The 21,399-nt window shown below is 40.2% G+C and overlaps 1 protein-coding gene across 8 annotated transcripts in view; it reads right to left on the bottom strand.

Annotated features, from left to right (window-relative positions):
• Nucleotides 1–973: 973 nt before the first annotated feature.
• The window catches only part of LOC126873368 (uncharacterized), a 164,609-nt gene continuing 144,183 nt past the window's right edge, over nt 974–21,399 (bottom strand). For 6 of the 8 annotated variants that reach the window (XM_050634158.1, XM_050634161.1, XM_050634156.1 and 3 more), the window contains 5 exons: nt 10,727–11,305; nt 8,532–10,172; nt 7,365–7,463; nt 6,302–7,220; nt 974–5,752 (listed from right to left, as the gene is read on the bottom strand). In XM_050634158.1, coding sequence (XP_050490115.1) covers nt 5,248–5,752; nt 6,302–7,220; nt 7,365–7,463; nt 8,532–10,172; nt 10,727–11,305 — 3,743 coding nt within the window. In that variant the 3' untranslated portion in view covers nt 974–5,247. The remainder of the gene's footprint in view (nt 5,753–6,301; nt 7,221–7,364; nt 7,464–8,531; nt 10,173–10,726; nt 11,306–21,399) is intronic. The other 2 variants (XM_050634163.1, XM_050634164.1) reach the window with 2 other exon arrangements.

Here is a 21,399-nt window from a genome sequence, read left to right as displayed (position 1 = left end):
GCCTTCGAGTAACTATTAATTAAACCAATTTGTAATTAAAGTTTCCAAGCGATATAGTAGCGGAGGAAACGGCCAGAGGAGATAAATGACACGAAGATTGCTTCAACGTTTCTATGTACGATGCTTTACGATGTTAATTAACTGGTGAAAATTCCCTTCGAATTAATTCTGCCCTCTTCCTATACGTATCATATACTACAATGTTCTATTTGTCATTTTTAAACTGTTTCGCGTACCTTTGCCGAGAGCACGATCTATAAAATGGAAATAAATTAATTTCGTACAGTGGTTTATAGACGCTGAGATAACATGGCGAACGTCCTTCGTTTAATTTAGAAATATTGTTTACCGGATACTAATTTACAATATAAAAATGATCGATATTGAAATATTCTTTGCCTGAATAATTAAAGGATGCTTGTGGAAAGCACACGTTTTTAAATTACTCGTTTCTAGTCACAGAGCGACATCGGAATGAAACAAGCGAATAAAAATGTGAGTCTTTCCTCGTTGCTTGTGAACTTCATTCGGTTTCAATTTCTACAGTTTATTGGTGGTTTTCTGGAATATAAACTGGCTATCGTAAGTATATACTTAGAAGTTAAGTATTTCATGGGAACAGTTGCTGAATAATAAAACTGTTTTGGAAGCTGCTTCGACTGCAAAGTGGTTGCTTTGGAGAAAGAATTTCGAAAATATTTTGTCAAACTCCGCTTTCAGCAGATCTTGTGATCTTGAAATTCCTTTGGAATGTCAATTCGTCTACTTTCGATTCAGCTTTTTCTTTCGATGATACGAAAGTATAAAAAAAAAAAACATATCGATAGCTATGTCATCTTTTTTCTTGCTCCAAACGAAGAATCTTTTATCGTGGACCTTCGACACAACGGCTTATCTTGTTAGAAAAATATCTGATTCTACTTTCGTTTCTTCGATAGCCAGAATATTTGATGAAATGACAAAATGCTTCTCGTTGCTATAAATATTTTTAATCTTTACTTGTTCGAAAGCAAAATCACAGCTACATAAGGTGTGTGTTTCCGATATTCATTCATAATATAATAATAATAATAATAATAATAATAGAGAATATTAATTAATAATTAATAATAATTAATAATAATAGATAAAATTATATAATAGCTTTCTTTTCTCTTACATCCATACAGCAGGTATTTTAATACTAATGACCGTACGATAAATTTTCCTTTCTCTCAACTTTCCACAAACAATAGTACGTTTTTTTTCTTTCTACTGGTATACATATATCACTCTTTTACACAATTTCTCCCTCTCACACACGCGCACACAAACACACACGCACGCATAAACATACCCATACATACTTCCATCGTTACTTAATATTTTTTCTCCATCGTCATCGATAATCTTCACAATAATATATATTTCTATTTATATATATATATTTTTATATATATATATATAATATAGGCTCGATAGTTATAAGGCAACCTCAGTTCATCGTCGCTACACCAAACATACACTCTCTCTCTCTTTCGTTCTCTCTCTCTCTCTCTCTCTCTCTCTTTATTTCTTTCCAAGTCTCTCGCGATGATCCATCGAGGTTGGTTCACCCTCTGAACGCTCGATCCTCTCGCGATCTCGCCGACTTCGGTCCTCGCCAGACCACAAAACGCGCTCGTATCGCGATTTACAATAAATATTTTACAGCTTCGGTTCAGGTTCTTCGTCGTTCTTCGCGCGTTTCTATCGCGCGCGAAAGAGGAATTGAAAGCGACAGGCGCTCGAGAGAGAGACTCTACATCGTTTATGGCACTCGTTTAATAATGGCTCGGCTCTCAAGCAGCTTATCCACGATCCTCCGCTTCTCCTCGAAGCTTCGACACGTACAATTCGTGAGATCTCTCGCGAATAGTTTGAACAATCTCGCGATTACCGAGATAAAACAGCGAGAGATCGAGGTCGCGAAGTTTGGCGCGATTTTTGCTCGATCGCGAGAGGACGGGGACCGTTTTATGACTAATCGACTTCGTTGACACGCGTAACCTTGCTAGTGGAATGATATACTAGTAGAGACTAATAGGGGAAAAGATTGGGGTTGAGTTTGGGAAGGCTCGTCCTGGATCGCTGAGCACCCGCTTTTTGTTCTTGAACATCGTGAAAGTTTGATGGTTGATACAAATTATTGAGAATAATAAACGTGGGAGAATCGTTGCTGTAACAATGTAAGAATTTTCAAAATTCTCCTGATTGTTCTTGGAATTCGACGTTCCATATAAATTATTAAGAATATCGTTAAAACGTATAGAAGAATTTTTAGGATTCTCTTCGTACTTCTTAAAATTTCATTTTTAACACGAACTACGGCGTATGAATTGTTAAAATACGCGAGAGAAGCAGTTTTCTGTAGCAGTAAAAGGTTTTAAAAAAGCCTGCTCGAATTCTTTTGTAAACGAACGACTGTCTTTTATGATAGAACCTTTCGAATGTTAGGAATTTTCAATCGCTTGAATTGTAAAAGTGTGGAATTGAAAAATCTTCAAACGAAATTTACAAAAAGCGGGTCTCCAAAATGACGAGCTAAATTCTCGTCTTCGTGACTCTCGACTCACGACACGTGGAAAAAAGTGTCTAAAAAACGAAGAATCCTTATCAGTCGCAAAGTTTCTAACTCCTTTAATCGCATATACAAGCATCTAAAATTTCTATTGGTGTATAAAATTCCAAACAAACTAATATTATCTCCGATATTGTTTATAAAATAATGACAGGATAATTCTTGGCGACTGAGTTTTCATTTTCTTTCTTTCTTTTCTTTTTTCTTTTTTTTTTTTGTTTTTCTTGTATTTCGACGCGCTTCTTTAAGGCACTAACTTCCTACGATCGTGTTTCACATCGTTGCAGTGTGTCTTTTTTTTCTTATTCTTTTCATTATCGTTCGTATTAAAAGAATTTGTGTAAATAATCGGTCATTGTTGCTAAGGCACGGTCCTACAAGTTCGGGGAAAACTCTAAAGGCACCCTAGCGCGTCATCATCCAACGCTCGCACGCTTACATTTCATCCCGGTGGGATTATGCACACTCTAAAAGCTACATAGTTGATCGTATTCCTCGAGAAAATACGCAATTCACTGTCTTCTTTAGGTCCGTCGTGTTACTCGTCGATCGTCTTTTTTTTTAACAGGGGAGGAAGCTCCAACGATACGATAAATAAAGTGGAAAATTTGCATAGGAATTGTTAAAATTGGTATCTTATAGGATATTAAAGAGAATAATAAAATTATAAAATATTAATTTTTTAAATTAATAGATAAACGCATACTGTGATGTTTGGCAACTTTAAAAGGATAAACTTTTAGAGAGACGAAGCTTCTTTAATTGATATTTCGGAAAATGGAAAAGCTCTTTCTACTCAAATTTGCTGCATACGATCGCTCCGATATTGAGACGAATGAAAATATTTTTCCAGTAGAAATCCTACTTCTTTACCAAATTAATGATATCGTAACATTGCTGAGTATCCCCTGGGAACAGGAACGCGAGAATTCCTATCGTTTCCGATACGCACCGCATCTAAAACGCACACCAGCCGATCTTCTATTTCGAGCATTCGCATTTTAAAGTATACCTTTCGTACATGCTTCTCTTTTAAAACTCCTTTAAAATTACAACAAGCAACGGTTGCCTGAAAAGCGAACAAGAGTCACTGAATCATCCTTGATCTGTGTTCGCCCTGTCTCGTCTTGGCTGGCAGTCTTTTTATTAACTCTCAGTTTTCTTGCAGTTTTTTCTTTTTTTTTTATTACTTTATATCCTTTTTTTATCAATACTGTTCGTAATACGATTAATGAGAAACGCATACCCTCCTAGTCGTGGCACGTGTCCCGAGAAAGCGTATAATCTTTAGTACGAGTCGCTACCATTTCGGCTATGCAAGTTCCTTTGTCGACATAAAAGAGGAACTAAGGAAACAACTGTGAGTTCTTATTAAAAGAAAAAAGAAAAAAAAAAGGAAAACTGTGAACAATCGTAGAAAAATCATTGCATCATTGACGAACGATCTCTTTGCTATATGTTTTCATTTTACCAATTACCGTGAATTTTTGGAAAATTCTTCGGCATTAATTAGCAACGATCATCAATGACGCGATGGACTAGACACAATGTTCTTGTCTTTTTAACTCGCCTTTCTTGCCGGTGATCATTTACATAGAAAAACAACAGTCTGAACTATATAATCCTGGACTCGAGTTTCAGTAAATTTCATTAATAAGTTCTCTGCAAAGAGATTCGAGCTTTTTCTCTCTCGCGTATCAGTTCTTTACATATATTAACTATCTATATTCTAGGAGCTAAATCGTCGTGACGACTAATTTCGCGGAGGGTACGCGAGCGATACTAGAAAAAAAAAAAAAAAAAAAATATGAGGAAAACAAAGAAGGAAAACGAAATGTACAAGGTCTTTTTCTATTTTAAATATTATAGTTTGTCTTTTATCCTCGCGATCTAAAGCTATAAGATAGACTTGTCGTTCATGTTTATTGTCTACGGTTCTATGCCAGGTTTCTTCCGTCGTTCCATAGATCTCTTTCATCACGAAATCATTCTGTGACACGAAATTCATTCAAAATTCTTCAAAAATTCTTCTCCACTTCTTCGCCCATCGCCGAGACGATTCGAGAAGGATCGTGAAAATATTAAAAAAAAAAAATGATCGTCATTCAGTTAATAAATATCTCCTCTGGTAAGTACGAAGTCATCGAGTTTGACTGAACAGTTCCATTCGATGCATCGACCGATATATATGTATATATATATATATATATATGTATATATACATATGCTGTTTCGATCCGAACGAGAAGACACACACGCCGCCAAGAGCTATCGATTTCTCCTGGTCGATAGAACGGCTGAAGATTAATGACTAGGCCGCGGTCGGGGTCTGCTCCTAATCATCCAGCCTCGACGAACAAACGTACATACGCGTTGTGCGTATCGGGCATGGACAATCGCGAGCGAAATTCTGCAGGGAATGTCTACAGGGTGCATGAAATTGTCTTTTTTAGTTTACTCCTCCCTCGGTCCTCTTGTAATCAGATTTCATCAGCGAGATCCGAATTTGTCGGCTGGATCCAGCCCCCCGCTGCTTCCTTACTCTTTCTTCGGCTTCGGGCCTGGACTCTTCAAGGAATGTCTACCGGGGACCAGAGAATTGTCTTTCTTGAGTCTTCTCCAACGAGTGGCAGCTCCGGTGATCGTCGTTATGTATCCATGTGTCGATACTTGTGAGCAGACATCTGCGCTAGGCCCAGAACAGCGTACTGACACTGAAGACAGTGGTAGTGTGTCTGTTTACCGGAATGCTGACATTGGACACCACCGCAAGGCTGACTCGGCGTGAATTTCTGAAAACCGGCCGCCGCGATACTGTCCAATTTCGCATGCTGTCGCCTGTGAGCGACCACTTTGTTCGTATCTGTGCAGACGAAATCGCATTTCAAACAGTGAAAGTGCGAAGCCTTGTTCTGCATCGAGCCTAACGAAGAGGTGTAGGCACACTGTGCTCTTCCACAGGGAACATTGGCTCTATATTGTTGGAAATCACCGCCCATTAGAGTGTCGAGACGCTCGTGTCTCGCCGTGTGCTGAACGAAACGCGTTTTGTCGCAGAACGAGTAGCCACAGTCTTGACGCATGCAATGGAAATGTGTCTGGTGCTCTCTGTAGCCGCAGTGCGGGTACCTACAGTCTTCGTTGAATCTGAACCTGAAATGGAAATTAAAATCGTTACTTACGTGACTTACAAATAAAAATTTACATCCCGCTATTACTATTTATCGTTGTGTCTAATGTTATTACTAGATATTTTAATTATTTGTATTAAATATTATTAATTTGCATTAAATGGATACATTTAACGACGGGACGAATTTTCTCAGAATATCATTGTCTTTTTTATTGTATATGAAAAAGCATAGAGGCTTTTGGGTCGAAATTGATTCATGCATTAAATTTGATGAAATTAGAATAGAAATAACTCGTAAGCGTTAAGTATACTTCTAGACACTAGTATCCTATTCTAGATGACCTTGAAATCTGAGAAAATGACCTGGAGAAGAAGTATGTCTCATGCTTATATATGGCTCTTTAAATAATGTGACTTTGTCCTAAGGATTTCTCTCGTAAAATTAATTTCATAAAAATTTCATAAAATAACAAAATAATTAGATATTCCTATTTAAACATCTCACCCTGTATTATAAAATATAACGTAACACAGTAAAAATTTCAACCTAGGAAAAGCATAACACAGACCTGACGTATCCCTCCGGTACAGGCTCGTCCTTCAGCATCCGCATGGAATGATGAAGCCTCTGCTTCTTCGCCTCCGGAGAATTGCTATCAGGTGGAGACAGGGATCTCTTGTTGAGATTAAGATTCGCAGCTAACGAGGCCAAAGGATTTTCATCTCTGGTTGGAGGTAGAAAATTGGTCGGAGGTAAACCTGGAGCAAACATCAGCCCTGGTCCACCAGTGTACATGCCGCCATGCTGCAGGAAAGGTGGCAGGGCTTGGTTCATCAGGGCTATCTGTTGATTCATAGCAGCCATTACAGCAGGGTTAGGAAAATGGAATCCGTGGCTAAGGTCGAGTTCGAAGCTGGTGGGAACCGGGGATTGTTGGACACTGGTTGGCATACTCGGCTGAGACAACTGGCCATTCTCGTTGTTATCCATCACCGAATTGTTTCCATCGTCCCTCGATACTTCACTCGGTTCTCTCTTAACGTTGGGAACGTTCTGAACTCCCACGTCCGAGCCACATCTCGTTGGCTCGATTTTCACCTCTTTCACTTGGGTCTGTTGGCTAATTTGACCCAGAGTCTGCTGCATCTGACGTTGCATTTGATTCTGGAAATTCTGAATATTCTGAGCCATTTGAGCGTTCTGCGCCATAAAGTCGTGCTTCTGCGATAATTGCGTCAGATAGTCGTGTTGCATTTGACTAGGCGCCTGACTGGTTAGATCGTGCTGCTGTTGACTGAGAATGGCGCCTGTAGAATGTTTCGCTATGTGTGCCACTAGTCGGTCCAGTTCGGAGAATGCTTGATTACAGGCGTTACAGTGATAATGGTTTTTGCGTTTTAATTTGCAGAAAGGCCTGCTACAGCTCTGCTCTGGTCCATACAGGGTATGCGGCGACGCTGAAGACGTGGATGGAAGAACCGGCGACTCTGCAATGGAAAAGTTTAGCGTAAATACAGGTGCGAATTTTGAAAAATGCGGAAGGCGAAAGGCGACGACTGATTTACTATTTACTGATTACTAATCGAACACAATTCAAGGCAAGAAAATTGGTCGTCGAAAGAGACACGAACCTTGGTGCACGGAAGTTCGCATGGATAGCACGACGCCCGGAAGTGCGGGTTCACTCGGCGGTCCACTGACCGGATAATAGGTGCCAGCCGCCCTCACCACTAGCAACAATCAACCAAACAACCAACACTTCAAATATACCTCCCACTATAATTACAACCACCTTGTACAATAGATACATCAAACGCAACAAGAAAATATAATGTACATGAAAACAAAAATAGGAATAAAATAAAGGATAATTGGGAAATGTATTGTAATCCTTTCGAGAGCAGGCTAAATGAATTGAAGGGCACATAACTAAAACGAGCCTTATCTATGGTTTATATTCCTCAGGGGAGCAAAAGTATAGTTTAATTTCTTTTAATATTAATCGACTAATTTTCATTCGTCGGTACTGTGCTTAAAATGTCCAGCTGCTACTTTGAGATATCCGAAGAAACAAAAGTTTTACATTTTAATGTCTTTTCTATTCAATTCATAATATTTAGTTATTAATATTTAGTTATCCATAACAGTCTGTGTACTATAATTTTATTTAAAAGAGTAAGGACACGGGGAACTTCGAAAAAGAAAAAATGCCAGATAAGACACTTTAACTAAAGAAAAGATTTTTTATAATATCGAGTCCACTATGTTGTGAGTCTAGTTTCTCACTATTAGAATGCAGTATTAGAAAAAAAATTGATATGATTGAAAAATTTGACAAGAATCATTTTGTTATAAGTGGACTGCGAATTTTTATGCATTTATAGAAAATTTAAAGGTGTACAAATTAAAAATGCATAAAATGCAGATAACATGCAAGAATATATAAAGTATTCAAAACAAAATATTATGATATTTATCATAATTTTTATAAGTTTATTCGATAAAAAAATATTTATCTATCCAAATTCCATTTCTTTAATTGGATTAAATAAAAATACGAATTTGCATAAATATTTGCAGTCTAATGACGAGCTTAACAATTCATAGTGACATCGAAAGGATTAAGGAGTGCTGACGTGTATCGTAATATACGCTGGAGTGCGTGTACGTGCAAAAGACATGCATTGATTGGATAACTGTCTCGGTAAACATCTCAAGTAACTACCAAACAAGACTCATCTATAAAACAGTACTATACAGGTGCACTGGTTCGTGTCCATGTTGAAAGTTACACTTACCGGTGGTCTTATTAACATCTGGGCTGGGGATCTCCGATTCCTTTTCGTCCATAATTGATCTGTTCTCCATGTCGTTGGCCAAGCTTTCCTCAGGTTTTTCGATTAATTCAGCCGGATTCTTTACTTGAATCCTCGGCTTCGTTTCTTGAACCATAGGTTGAATTTGCGTCTGACATTCTTGGTTCGACGAGCATTCAGGTCGATCGTCGTGACTACTGTGCTGTTTCTCGTGCATCGCCATCGTCGAGTATCTGACGAAGGAGTAGCCGCAGTTCGGCCTGGTACAGTGAAAATGCCGATTAACGCGATTACTGTGACAGCCAGCCAGTCGACAATCTACCATCTTATCGAAGAAGGCAAAGCCGGGCGGTATGTCGACGTTATCGTGAAAGTCTTTGCTATGCATCAGTAGCTGGTCGGGTCTATCGGTGGAGAAATGACACCTCAGCTGCGAGCAGTGATGGTGTCTCGTTGATCTGAGAACACAAGCCGGATCTGGACAACCGTCTGGGTTGTAGGTGGAGAATCCTTCTGGTTCGCCGAGACTGTTCGAAGGTGAGATACTTCCTTCTCTCTCTTCGATCATAGGATTGGGTGTCAGACTAGGTGTCTGAGGTTTGGGTAGCTTGAAACTGGTGAAGATCGCTTGTGGAGAGTCGTGAGTATGAGTAGCTGGGTCACCGCCGGACCAAATTTCGATAACCCTATTTTTTGGAGGCCTGCCTCTCTTCCGCCTGAACATCGCGTCGATATTAGTCAAGTGCGTTAACGTAACATCAGAGGATAGAGCGTGAGAAGAACAAGAGAGATTTAACTGTCGACTATATTCATGAATCTTATAATGTTGCAGTCGACGGAAGGGTTTGTCAGTCGAAAGGATTACTTCGCGACAGTTCTCCCAATTACAATGATAATGTTTCTCCTTATCGGCATACGGACAACTGTCGTCGCAGCCACCTTCCTCGAAGAAGGCATCGGTGATGCGCTCTTGAGTCTCGTGCTCTCTCAAATGTTCCCTGACTTCGCGAGGATCCTTCAGAGCTGTACCACAGCGATCTAATCCGCAGTGATGATGCTCCCTGCCTATGTGACAGGGACAGTCGACTGTCGCAGGTACCAGATACGCAAGTTCTGTGGCAGTAAGCTGCTGACTCTGTTGCTGCTGCTGATGCTGATGATCCACAGTCACTGTGGAACTTCCACTAGCAGTGACCGTGGTTGTTGGCGCGGTGAGATCCATCGCTAGGTCGCTACCACTCTGAAAGGAATCATCCAAAGAATAATACGACGGCGAGCCTCTATCCTCGTTCGAGCTTTCGCCATTAAGACTCAAGGAGAGACTCTGCGTGCTGAGATCATCCGGTGGCCATGATCCTGGCGGTCGAATACCGCCAACAGCATTGATCTGCTTGTACTTTCTGTAAGCCAATTCCGTTTCATGACGCTCGTGTTTTCGTTTATGAGAAAACAGCTGACCGGATGAATGGAGAACGTAGCTGCAATGAGGTCGTATGCAATGGATGTGATTGCAGACGCGTGAGAAACGACATTGCTCGAAGGGACACGCCTCGGACTTCATGAATTTCTTGAACCCGTCGCGGGATAATTGCTCGTCTTTGATGTGGTACGATTTGTGCTTGTCTGTAAGAAGAAGACGGAGAAAGGAACTTATTAAATAAACCAGTTAAGGACCTTGGGCTAGATTGGTACTAGGTGTATTAGGTGCATTAGGTATTAGGTAGATCGGAAAGTTCTGTCGTTTTTGATCTTTGAAAGGATAGAAATGAATTGTTTTAGTTGAAATGTCTATCAATCGTTTAATATAATATCTATTGTTAATTCATTTACTGATAATTCATTTACTTCGTTGTTGTAGAATTTGTTATTTTTCTTGTTGATATATTCTCCCCTCGGTCTCATTTAAAGCATGAAACAATTCACGAGTTAGAAAGTAGGTCACTGTACACTTTAATTACCTAGGAACTCTGGAACCCTCGGAACGAAGTTGTAATACATACATGTATCAGCAAAATCTGGCGACAAAACTTTTCGATCAACCTAAACGGTTAACTGTATAGAGATATCGGCAAGCAAACAGAAATCGCTAATATTGTCACGGTAAACACAACGAATAATCTAGGAAAGAGAGGACTATAATTTCTAATTTTAAGGGAGAACTGCGAGTAGTTCTTTACCCATGTCAGCCTTGTTCTTGAAGGTGAACCGGCAACCTGGTCGGCGACAATGGAAGTGCGTGGTCCGCTGGCCAACGAAGGGACAGTGATCGGTAGCACAGCTCTCGGTAGCGCGAAATCTCTGGAAACCTTCTTGTATGATAGCCGAGTCCTTGCGATGGTAGTTGGCGTGCATCTGCACGTCCGATGTCGATATGTAAACCTTATCGCAATTTTCATGGATACAGTGGTAGTGTGTCTGTTTTCTATTGTGGGGGCAAGCACGACCCGGATGCCTCTCCGAGCAATCATCCGTCGGCGAATACCTCATGAACCCGTGCTGCAAAGATTCGTCCCTCTTTTTGTGCCACTTGAAATGCCTGATCATTTCCTCCTTTTTCACAAAGACCCTACCACTGCAGTCCAGACAGTGAAAATGCTCTCGGCAACCGAGCTCCTTACAATACGAGCTACCGCATTCTTGACCCGACGTGTACCGCCTCACGTATCGGGAGTAATCGATTATCGGTTGTGACACAGAGCTTTTCGAGCTACCGATCAAGGTGTCCGCAACCGGAGACATGCTTTGTCTCAACAATGCTGAAATCAGAAACCAAAGAGACGAGGTGAGGATTACTCTCGGGCTGAGGATTTACGGGATGATGATCAGCAGGATCGAATGTACGGAACTTTTTCTTTTATATATAGGGAATTTCAGTTTGAACTGGCAAGTTAATTCTTGAATTTTTCGATAGCAGATTCGAGTGGTATCGTCTGCTGTTAATAAAGAATCGGATGGTTGGTAAAGAAGCGTTCTGTAGTTCACTGAGTTCACTGAAGAGCTTCACTGTGCGCGCTTGATTTACCGACCCTATCTGCGACAGTCTAATGTGGTTAGTAAGAAGTAGAGTTTGTCATTGATGTAGACGTTTAAAGTGTAATTACACGAAGAAATTGATGGATATTACAGAAAAGAAATTTGTCTTTCATTAAATGTCAGCAGCAATTAACGGTGACATGATTAATATTTAAACGATCAACCGTAACGTTTAAGAAATCATAAATATGTCCACGACTTTTAAAAAACCTTTGGTAATGATACTGTAGTATCTCAGATATGAGTTATAGCATAGCCTTTCAAAACCAAATGAACAGAAGTGAAATAAAAACGAGTTTCGTTGCAGGTCCTACAACTTCAAGTCATTAAATTATCAATTTGCAACAGCTTGTTTATGATTGACTTATTCTAGTTAATTAATTACAGGTCCTTATGGGATACTATAATGTTTTGCCGAATTTTCAATGAATTTCAAAAAATATTATCGATATAGGGATGCAATATGGCCTCGTGTAATTCATATTGAGAACTTGCGAACTGTAACTTGGAACAATGCGGACTGCCATTATTAGGAATACTGAAAGCACGGAGTTACTTTGTACATCAAATATACTTGCCAATTCTTTTTAATTGGGTATTTTGATTTCGAAAACTTGACGATTTTTCTTCCTATTATTTTGAATTTCATTTTCGAGACAAGATTCGCTACATTTTATTCTGAATCGAACTATCAGCGATTTATGATTGCAACACGTCATTGTAGTTTTATCTGACTACCTCCAAAGTAACGTAAGTCCACAGACCTTAGGACATCTTTTGATATTTAATTTAAAATACTCTTCACTATTTGGTAATGTACCAAAGAAATTAAAATTTGTTAGAATTTTTCAACAAATATGAATGTGTTATAGTCTATCTAAAAATGTACTAATCACTATGCTACATCATGTCTACAAGACCAACGTACTTCTGAATCTCTAACAAGGTTCTCTGGTTCCATAGCAGTCTCGTCATGACGCGTTAGAAGTTTCCAGGATGTTTGTCGTGTTCATACGGTTTAAGTGACAATAACACGCTCTTCCCAAGAATTTCGCGAATAGCCGCGAAATATATGTATAACCACCAGGAGAATATATGGCAAAGACCCCACCTCTGTTAGCCGGAAACCATGGTCCACGTTCGGCGTGCCCTACCAAAGGCTTGGTTGATTCCAAGAAATTCCTACTTGTCGACTGTGCACGTTTGAATGCGTTCAGAAACGAGTTTAAAAATTGTCGAATATTTCTCTTAGGGGTTCCCCCCATCGGACCCTTTGGTGGGGATAGGTACCAGCGAAGTTTTATGCGCACGTGTGTACGCGAAAGAGAAGAAGGGTTCCCCGTGTGGCAGGGAAACGAAAGAAAAAGGAACAACGAGAAAAGAGACGAAATGGTAAAGGTTGCGAGGGAGAGGCGAACCATTATACATACTTCCCATACTTTCATATTACGTTCTCTCAAATGCACGAAGCTTCTGGATCGATCTCGTTTTTTCGTGAATGAAATCAGCAACGCATGAAACTACGATTACGGAATTGAAGTCCAGAAAATTTATCCCATAAGAAGATTGCGGAAGAAGAATGCGATAAGTAACAAAGTTGCCTTTGTATTTGATTTCGGAATTAAATATGTTCATCCTCCTCAAAATTATCAAAATATTAGTGATAATAGTATTAAAATAACTTCGTCAACTAGATTTAAGGGATATTTTGACACACAGACATTTTTTGAGACATTTATTGGTCCGAATAATGGTTTTCGCTCCCAATTATGGTATATTAAAATTCTACCATGGTCTTCACATTTAACAAATTAAATGAAGAATTCGTGAAACTGTGATTACAGAATTAGGATTCTAAAAATGGCACCATACTGCGATTTTCTCGCGAATAAGATGAGCATATCCTTCTTTAACGGGGTTAGGCCGAAGACAGCACGTGCTCAAATTACGAAATTTACATTTCGCTCTGGATGCTTAAATTAATTATCCAGTTTAGCTGAACCGGGAACGTTGATGCATATTGTTGCGTAACATTCGGTTTGGACTGTTAATCTATCCTCCGGTGCAGTAATTATGTAACACAGCTGCGTGTTTTGTGTAGCTCGTTAGAGCACCTTCTGACTACTAGCCGTCGAGGAAATTCTTATTCGCGCGAATTTACAGCCAACATCCACGATGTAACTCATTACGTGTGAGAAAGTTGCAAACATACGAACGTTGGGGGTCAAGGCTCCTCTTATCGAGTTGCTATTAATTAAGAATAAACGCATAGTATGGCGAGTGCTACCAAGAGTGTCCATGATTCTTCTTTAATATCCGGGAATGTTAGACATTTTGTTGATGCCTAATTATGCGTACCGCGTCGCAGGAAGCGTGCCAAAACGGCTGCTAGGCATCGAACGGAACCTGGCCTTGGATCTTGTTAAAAGATACAATGATGTATATTCGATCCTAAATTTGATCAAACAATTGAGTATTTGAGTATTAAAATATCAATAAAGTAGGCCATTGATCTCACAAATCTCTTTATCATGGTATACGATGGTCGAATTTGTTGAATAATCGAACAAGTATTAAGAATTATTTCGTGAACATTAATATTAGATGGGAACTAAAATTTCTAATTGAACATTGAATAATCTCCATTACTGTCTTTCGTTTATTCTTAAAAAACGTTTAAGGATCATTTTTATGATTATGTTGATAACAATATGAATATGCATAGATAGAAAAGCCATATTTCGTCAATTCTCGGTATAAAAGTTGCGTTGGAAACTAGTGTCGAAGCGATTAAAAACTGTTTCAAGTTTAAGACGGAAGGGAGTGGCAGTGCCGCCCATACAGTGGGACAAAAATGCTGACAACAGTGCGCAACGAAATGAAGAATACGAGAAACGTGACGGGACTTAAGGGTCAAATCTTAAAAAATATGAGAAATTCACGGAACGACACGCGCAATCGGGATCCCTCTTTTTCTACCCCTTTGCACGAATATCCAGCAGCTTTCAAAGGCTGAACCCTTTTATTCGTAGTTCTTGAAACTCGTATAGGCTGGAGGGGAGAGGTCGATCCGGCTGTGGATGAAAAACCCCGGGCCCTGATCGGGGAGTTTAAAATTTTCAAAAAGCCCAATCCTGAAAAGAAGGCCCCGTATTTCAGCGCGCAGGCTCTCTCCTCCTTTTTTTATCATTTAATCCGCGCGCTGAATAACCCTTTATACGCGTCCCGTGATCTGGTGAGCTGAAAATCCTCGACCCGAGCACGATCTCCAACCAAATCTACACGACATACTTTCAAACAGGCTTATATGTTACGGAAATAAACAATTTTTCAAATATTATGACATAAGTTTTATTCTCACAGCCAAGCAAATTTCATTTTTATTTAATTCATCACCAATTATCATGATTATCTTCGCGGTCGATACTCACTTCTTTCGTATTACTCACAAGCTCTCATTAGTTGTAGTTTTAAGTTATAAGTATAGTGAGAAAGATAGATGTTAGACTCAATTTTTACCAAATTATCTATAAATGAACTTTGCATTTGTAAAAGAGAGCAGACATTTTTGTAATAAAAGGAATATTTTGTATAGAACATATAATATAAACTATAGAATATTCGAACATTTTCTTTTTCTTAATGATAAACATTGCTTAACAAATTTGTAATTTTAATTTGTGGAACGTTTCTATAAAGAAAGAAGGGGAGGGGCGCGTATTAACATAACCTACAAAATCGCGTGTTTGGATAATGCGTCAAGTGCCCGCTGCGTCGTAGTCCGTTCTACGCGGCAGCCGCGAAGGGTCCATTGAACCTTTTCCTTCCTTTTTCTCTCTCGAGAGGTCCTAAATACCGACAAAAAAAAAATCCCAACGGGCAACCCCCCTCACGGCTTCTTTACCCCTTTTTCGACGGCCCTCGTCACAACATTGTTTCCGGAAAAACGGCTCCGTTAAAGGAGTAACCAGCCAGATGCGATTTAATGAGCTAGAATAGAGATGCTGCGTCGATTTCACGGACCTCTGGGGAGGAGTGGTGCGGAAACGTGATCGATGGGAATATTTTGACGTTGCACGCCAATATTTCTGAAACTTCGAGAAAGGATCACGTTAATCTTCCATCGATCTGTGTAGGAAACTTCCATCGATTCTTGGAAAGTGACCTTTTATTTTCAAAATTATCGATAGGAAGATTCTTCCCGTTTTCACTGTCTCAAAAGGGTACAATATGTTATTCAACCCCAAGAAAAAAGAAGAAGAAAACTTTCGAAGCTCACCAAAAGTTTCCTCGAACGCTACCAAACAACAATTTAATAAAAAGTTGTTACCATCGTAATTATCAATAAAAATTCTCTTCTACTGGATAAGTAGTAAACGAGTTCGAGCTATCTCGTTCTAAAGGGAAGAAAGTAGAAATCTTTCGAAGTTCTTCAAAAGTTTCCTCAGGAGAAACCAAAGAACAGTTGATCCCATCAAAATTATCAATAGAAATAACCTTCTTCTGAGTAAGCGTCAAAAGGGTATAAAAAATGCTTAGCTCTAAAAAGGAGAGAAAAGAAAATATACGAAGTTGTCTAAAAGTTTCCACGAAAGTACGCAAACCATGGTTTACCGAAAAGTTGACCCGGAAAGGGTGCAACTAAAATGGCGCAGCGTCTGTATACAGCGCAATCATCAATCCGGTCGCAACCATGAAAATCGTGGCGCCAAGAGGGTCACGCAAAGCAAGCAGACGAAACGGGAAAGTCTCGGACGAAGGTGGAACAGAGGATAGAGATGGAGAATACAGTGAGAGGAAGAGACCAGCGGACACTAAACTATTCTAAGATCCCCTGCGAGAGAGTGTCGCGGACTTATTGTCTCTTAGCGAGCACGGCGGCGTTATTTCTGTCAAAATTACGTTATGGTCGCCATTCTGCTGTCCCGTTTCTCTCGGTGCTATCCGTTTAGCACCTTCTTTCATGCCGTACCAGCTCGTCCTTTCTTCTTCTCCTGCTTTCGAATCTTCTTCGTTGTTGGAAATCAAATTTCGTTCGCGACCAGAATAAACGGCGGTTACACGCTGCCATTATAATTAACGCGATTCCTACTTTAGGGAAGAGACAGCAGCTTCCAGAGGACTGGCGAGATTCTTGGACACGCTCCCTTTCCAACCGGCAATTTACGAGCTTCCCTTCATGTTCTGCCGATAGAATTATTCCCGCCTTTGTCTACTCGTTCCTCCTAATTATTACTAGCGAGCTGTACCGCGAGATTTATAGACAGTATTTATAGATCTGGGCGTTCTGATATCCGTGGATTCGCCAATCTTACAGGCTACGTAAATCGTGTGCGTTCATCCTCGAATATCATATATATTTTCTTCAGAGGCAACTTGAAAGCTTGATTGGTTAGAAATAAATCAGCCGCCTGTCAAAATTCCTCTATCTATCATCTGATCTGCTCATATATGTGGATACGAACAGAAGCGCATGATTTTCTAGAATTAGACTATGATTACAGTGGATGAGTGTTCTGGCGAACTGTCATTCTGATGAACTCAATACGTCGAAGCAACCAAATATGCATATAGATTCTTACGAGTGTATGCACATCCGCTTTCAGATGTTTCATTCGTCGTTCAAAGTAATAGTAGTTAGTAGGACGTAGTAGTAATAGTTATTTATATGCATGTAACAATCATTAATGCTCTGAAAATGGAATTACTTGTTCGCCAGCTTGTCGGAATCCCTCTCTTCGTCCTCCAATCAATTCACAGTACGAACAGAAGCTCGTAACTTGCAACGATTAAGGCGCAGTCAGAGACTATACTTATTGCTCCATTCTACAAAATTTTACAAGGCGTTAGAATTCGTGCAACGATCGCTTGCGCTCAGAAAACAAAGTTATCCAACGTCTGCGTGTCAAAATTCATCCTCGTATCCTCCAATCTGTTCACGGTATGAACAGAGGCGCGTGATTTCCAAGAATCAGAGCGTAAGGGACTCATTACCTCGTTCGACGAAATTCTTCCCTTTCGTCGAGGTGTTGAAATTCGCGTAACAATCGTCGATGCTCCGAAAACGAGATTATTCATCAACGGCGATTATTAAGCGACTCGTGAGGCTTTCGTGAGGCGCAGCGTGCGTGAACGAACGCGCGCGCGTACAAACGGTCGTTAAAGCAATCGAGCCACGTGCTACGCGGCTCTCTCTTTTTTTCTCTCCCTGGTTCTCTCTTCCTCCCTCGGCGTGGCCGTTTCTAAAGGCACATTCATTAATGTCGCGTATAGCTGGTATCGTTTTACCCCTCCGGCGAGGCGCGGAATTTTTTTCCTCCATCTCTCCTTCTCCTTTCTTTTTTCATTTTAATCTAGCCTGCCTGCCCTCGGACGTATGGATTTTTCGGGCCACTGTTACGGACATACTACTTAGTGTCAACCGACCACCCCTCTTTCCGTACTCTTTTCTACGCGGTGCCCCCTTCTTTTCACGGAGTCGTGGGTCGACCAACCCCTTCCCCTCTTTCTCGCTCTACTGTTACTTATGGCGGCCGCGTTAAATTTAACGAGGGGAAACCTCTCCGTGGAATATTGGAGAACAATGATTTCCGAAATTATTGACCGAGCGGTCCGGTCGACTCGAGTTGGTTTTTTTCTTCAAAGCACACACACGCAACTGCGATATGGAAATACTTCTTAACGCTGATTCAAGTGCACTGGACTGTGTATGAATTATGAAACATCGAGGACTTTCAGTTTAATCCCTGTGCAGGCAATCAATGCTACACGGTCGTCCAACAAGTGCACGAGTGTGCATGGCTAAACGTAATATCCAAGAATATGTAAAATATGCAAAGTACAATGCTCGTTACAATATTTGATAAGTGAGACAAATTTTTGCCTATGTTACACTTAATTATCTTCAGAAAACTCTTGCATAAATCTCTAAAGTTGGTCACGCACTCGCTGATTACTAAAAATGAAATTTATACGATATATCGTCACTAGAAAATATCGAAGTTGTTGAAAGAAACGAATAGCTTCAGATCTTCAAGTATTTAATTAACTCAAGACTCGTATTTCTTACATTTAAAATTCAGTAATTTACAAGAAAGAGCCATGGTTTATATTATACATTGTAAAAAGAAAGGGAGAGTACATCTATCAAACTACGCGTACCTATTAGCGCGATATTCGAAGGGGTCCGTCACGCGCCCCTGGCGTTTAAAAATCCTGGCAAAGGATAAAGATTTTTCGTTTCAAAGGAAAGGCCACCCTTTTGCCGGTGTTTCCAGCGTTGCGAGGGTAAATTGAGTTCGAGCGAAAACACGCGTACTACTTATCGCCGCGACCCCCGAATTCACCCCCGGTTTCTACGCCGCCGCCCCAATCCGACTCTTACGTGGGACGCGCGTAAACTTTTCACGAAGGGTGAAGAGAGCGCGCGCGTAATATCGGCCATTCACGTGTGAGCGTATCCTCCTACCCCTTAGCACATATACACGCACACCCTGTCCCCCACTTTAGCTGCCAAAAATAAACAGAATCGAACCCTTTCTACAAATTCAAATAGCCAGAGGAGGGTGCCTTGTCTCCTCGCGCACCCCATTTGCTCGACTTTCGAAAAACTCGGCCTAGGAACCACGTAAAAAAAAGGATAAAGACGAGGAAAGAAAATAGCCACGGATCGACGATCCGCTGTCAAAACACGAAATCCGATGCCCGATCGTTCGCCATCACCCCGATTTTTCACTCAACAAATTTCCCAAAGCGGCAATAGGAAAGGGGTGACGAAATGGATCGGTAATAAAATAGTATCCGCGGTGAAATATCGAGCGATCGATTGAACGCTATTTACGGAAACACGATAGCGTTGAACCGAGTCAATTTTCCAGGGGTGATGACGTAAATGATTAATCAGCTTTGGGATAATTGGGGGAAGAGACTGCGAATGAATACGTTTGTTTTTTTTTTATTTGTATTGCTGTTCTAGGTTTTAAGAGCAGTTTCTTGAGACACAATCCTTTCCCATAATATTGCTAAACATAATCTCCCTTGTATACGAAGATATCATATTTTACCTGCTGTCTCCGTGTGAAAAGATATTTTTAATAAAACGTATAATTTGTTTTTATTCCATACGATAATGTAGTTATATCAAAATTAATAAACGCTAGCAATATTTATATTATAAAATTCTAATTATATCTTCTAGGTCCTACCAAAGATACATATTGGCGATTCACAGATGAAGGGCCAGGATTTCAGAGCCCTCGTTTTCCAAGAAAACTTTAAGAAACCATTATATCTTTGATTAAATCGCACAATCTCAGCGACGACACGCGAAACAGGGAAGTCAGGGGCAACATCCGAGTTGTCGGACTAATAGAATTACTTAAGATAATTGGGGGAATTAGTTAACGCAGCGGACCAAACGAGTTCCAGATTGGCTAAGCAACCGTCACGATGGAATTGCGAAATTATCTTTAAAGAAACACGTCCTTCCTGGTGAAGGAATTTAGTTTCACCGCGTTGAAAATAACTTCGTCCGTTCGATTATATTGCTGCTGGCTTGAAACGAAGATTCATGACAAATTATTAGAGCGTGTGCTCCAAAGTTCCACAAAGTCCCATAACGCGCATTGATTTACGAGATCGCGTGTCCGATAACTTTCGAATATTCCCCGAGAGCGAGTGGCTGTTAGCCTTAACAAGGCAGTTCGACGAGTGCGTAACGAGCGAGGACTATTATTAAGTGCACCGCCACGCTCTATCGATGCCCGGTGGCGTTTCTGTCTCCGTTCCGAGCCACGACAGACTGGATCTACCCTTCCTCTGATCACCTTCTTCCGGAAAAACCTCATATTTTTAACCCTTTAAAGAGCCTCACCTCTTTCAACGACCAATGAATCAATTATTTACATCGCAGAACTCTTTCCTTTCATCTTGTCAATTAATAACAAAATTTATAACGCTGCTAATATCTAGGACGAAATTAATAACTACTCGAAACTTAAGCAAGAGAAATTTAATTTAGTATCTAATTAGTAGTTTTTGTGTAGTTATTTACGACTAGACGGTGAATTATTTTCAGAAAAATATGAATTTGTATAAATATCAGCGACATAACAATTTCACCAATATAATATCAGCTGCATCCTGCAGAAGACCCATTTGCGAATGAATAGACGCAAAAAAAGAAGCGGCTGAACTATTTTTCGGAAATTAGATTTTAATCTGAAGGAATTACTTTAGAATCTATAGAGATTTCAAGAGCAAAGTGTAACTATGATGCCTGAATAGCGAAGATATAGAGAATATTCGTGCATCAATGTGGATGAAGGGTGGCTGCGAGCGTAGATATATAGAAAGGGCGGTCGAGGGTTCTCGAGGGTGAACAGTGGTAAGAGAGAATTTTCAAAGAGCGCAGCGAATGTCTAACGAATTTTAAAGTGCGAATAAAGAGCGAGTACTCGAAGAATTTGGCCAAGTATGTGTTTCTTGCGACGTATTCAAGTACGTGCCCCTACGACGAATTTTCGTTTCTTGCAAAATGATGGTAAATATTCCGATTGATTTTGATAGGAGTTTGATTCGTGAGCTCTTTGATCGTGGAGTTATTAAGTGAAATATGGAGTCGGGGAATTGATCCAACGACGGGCAAGCGTGGGAAAGCGAAATTGAAATTGGGGCTCTCGTTGACCTCTTCATTGCTCGGACTCGGTCTTCTTTCTTCTCGCTTTTTAACTCGATCTTCTTAACTCTTTAATTCATAATAAGTCGTTTCCTTCGACTTGCACTCCATTCATTGCATTCGAATGTTTCTGCTCCTGCT

This window comes from Bombus huntii, chromosome 14, assembly GCF_024542735.1.
Source record: "Bombus huntii isolate Logan2020A chromosome 14, iyBomHunt1.1, whole genome shotgun sequence".
Lineage (NCBI taxonomy): Eukaryota > Metazoa > Arthropoda > Insecta > Hymenoptera > Apidae > Bombus > Bombus huntii.
This window is presented reverse-complemented; position numbering and strand designations above follow the sequence as displayed.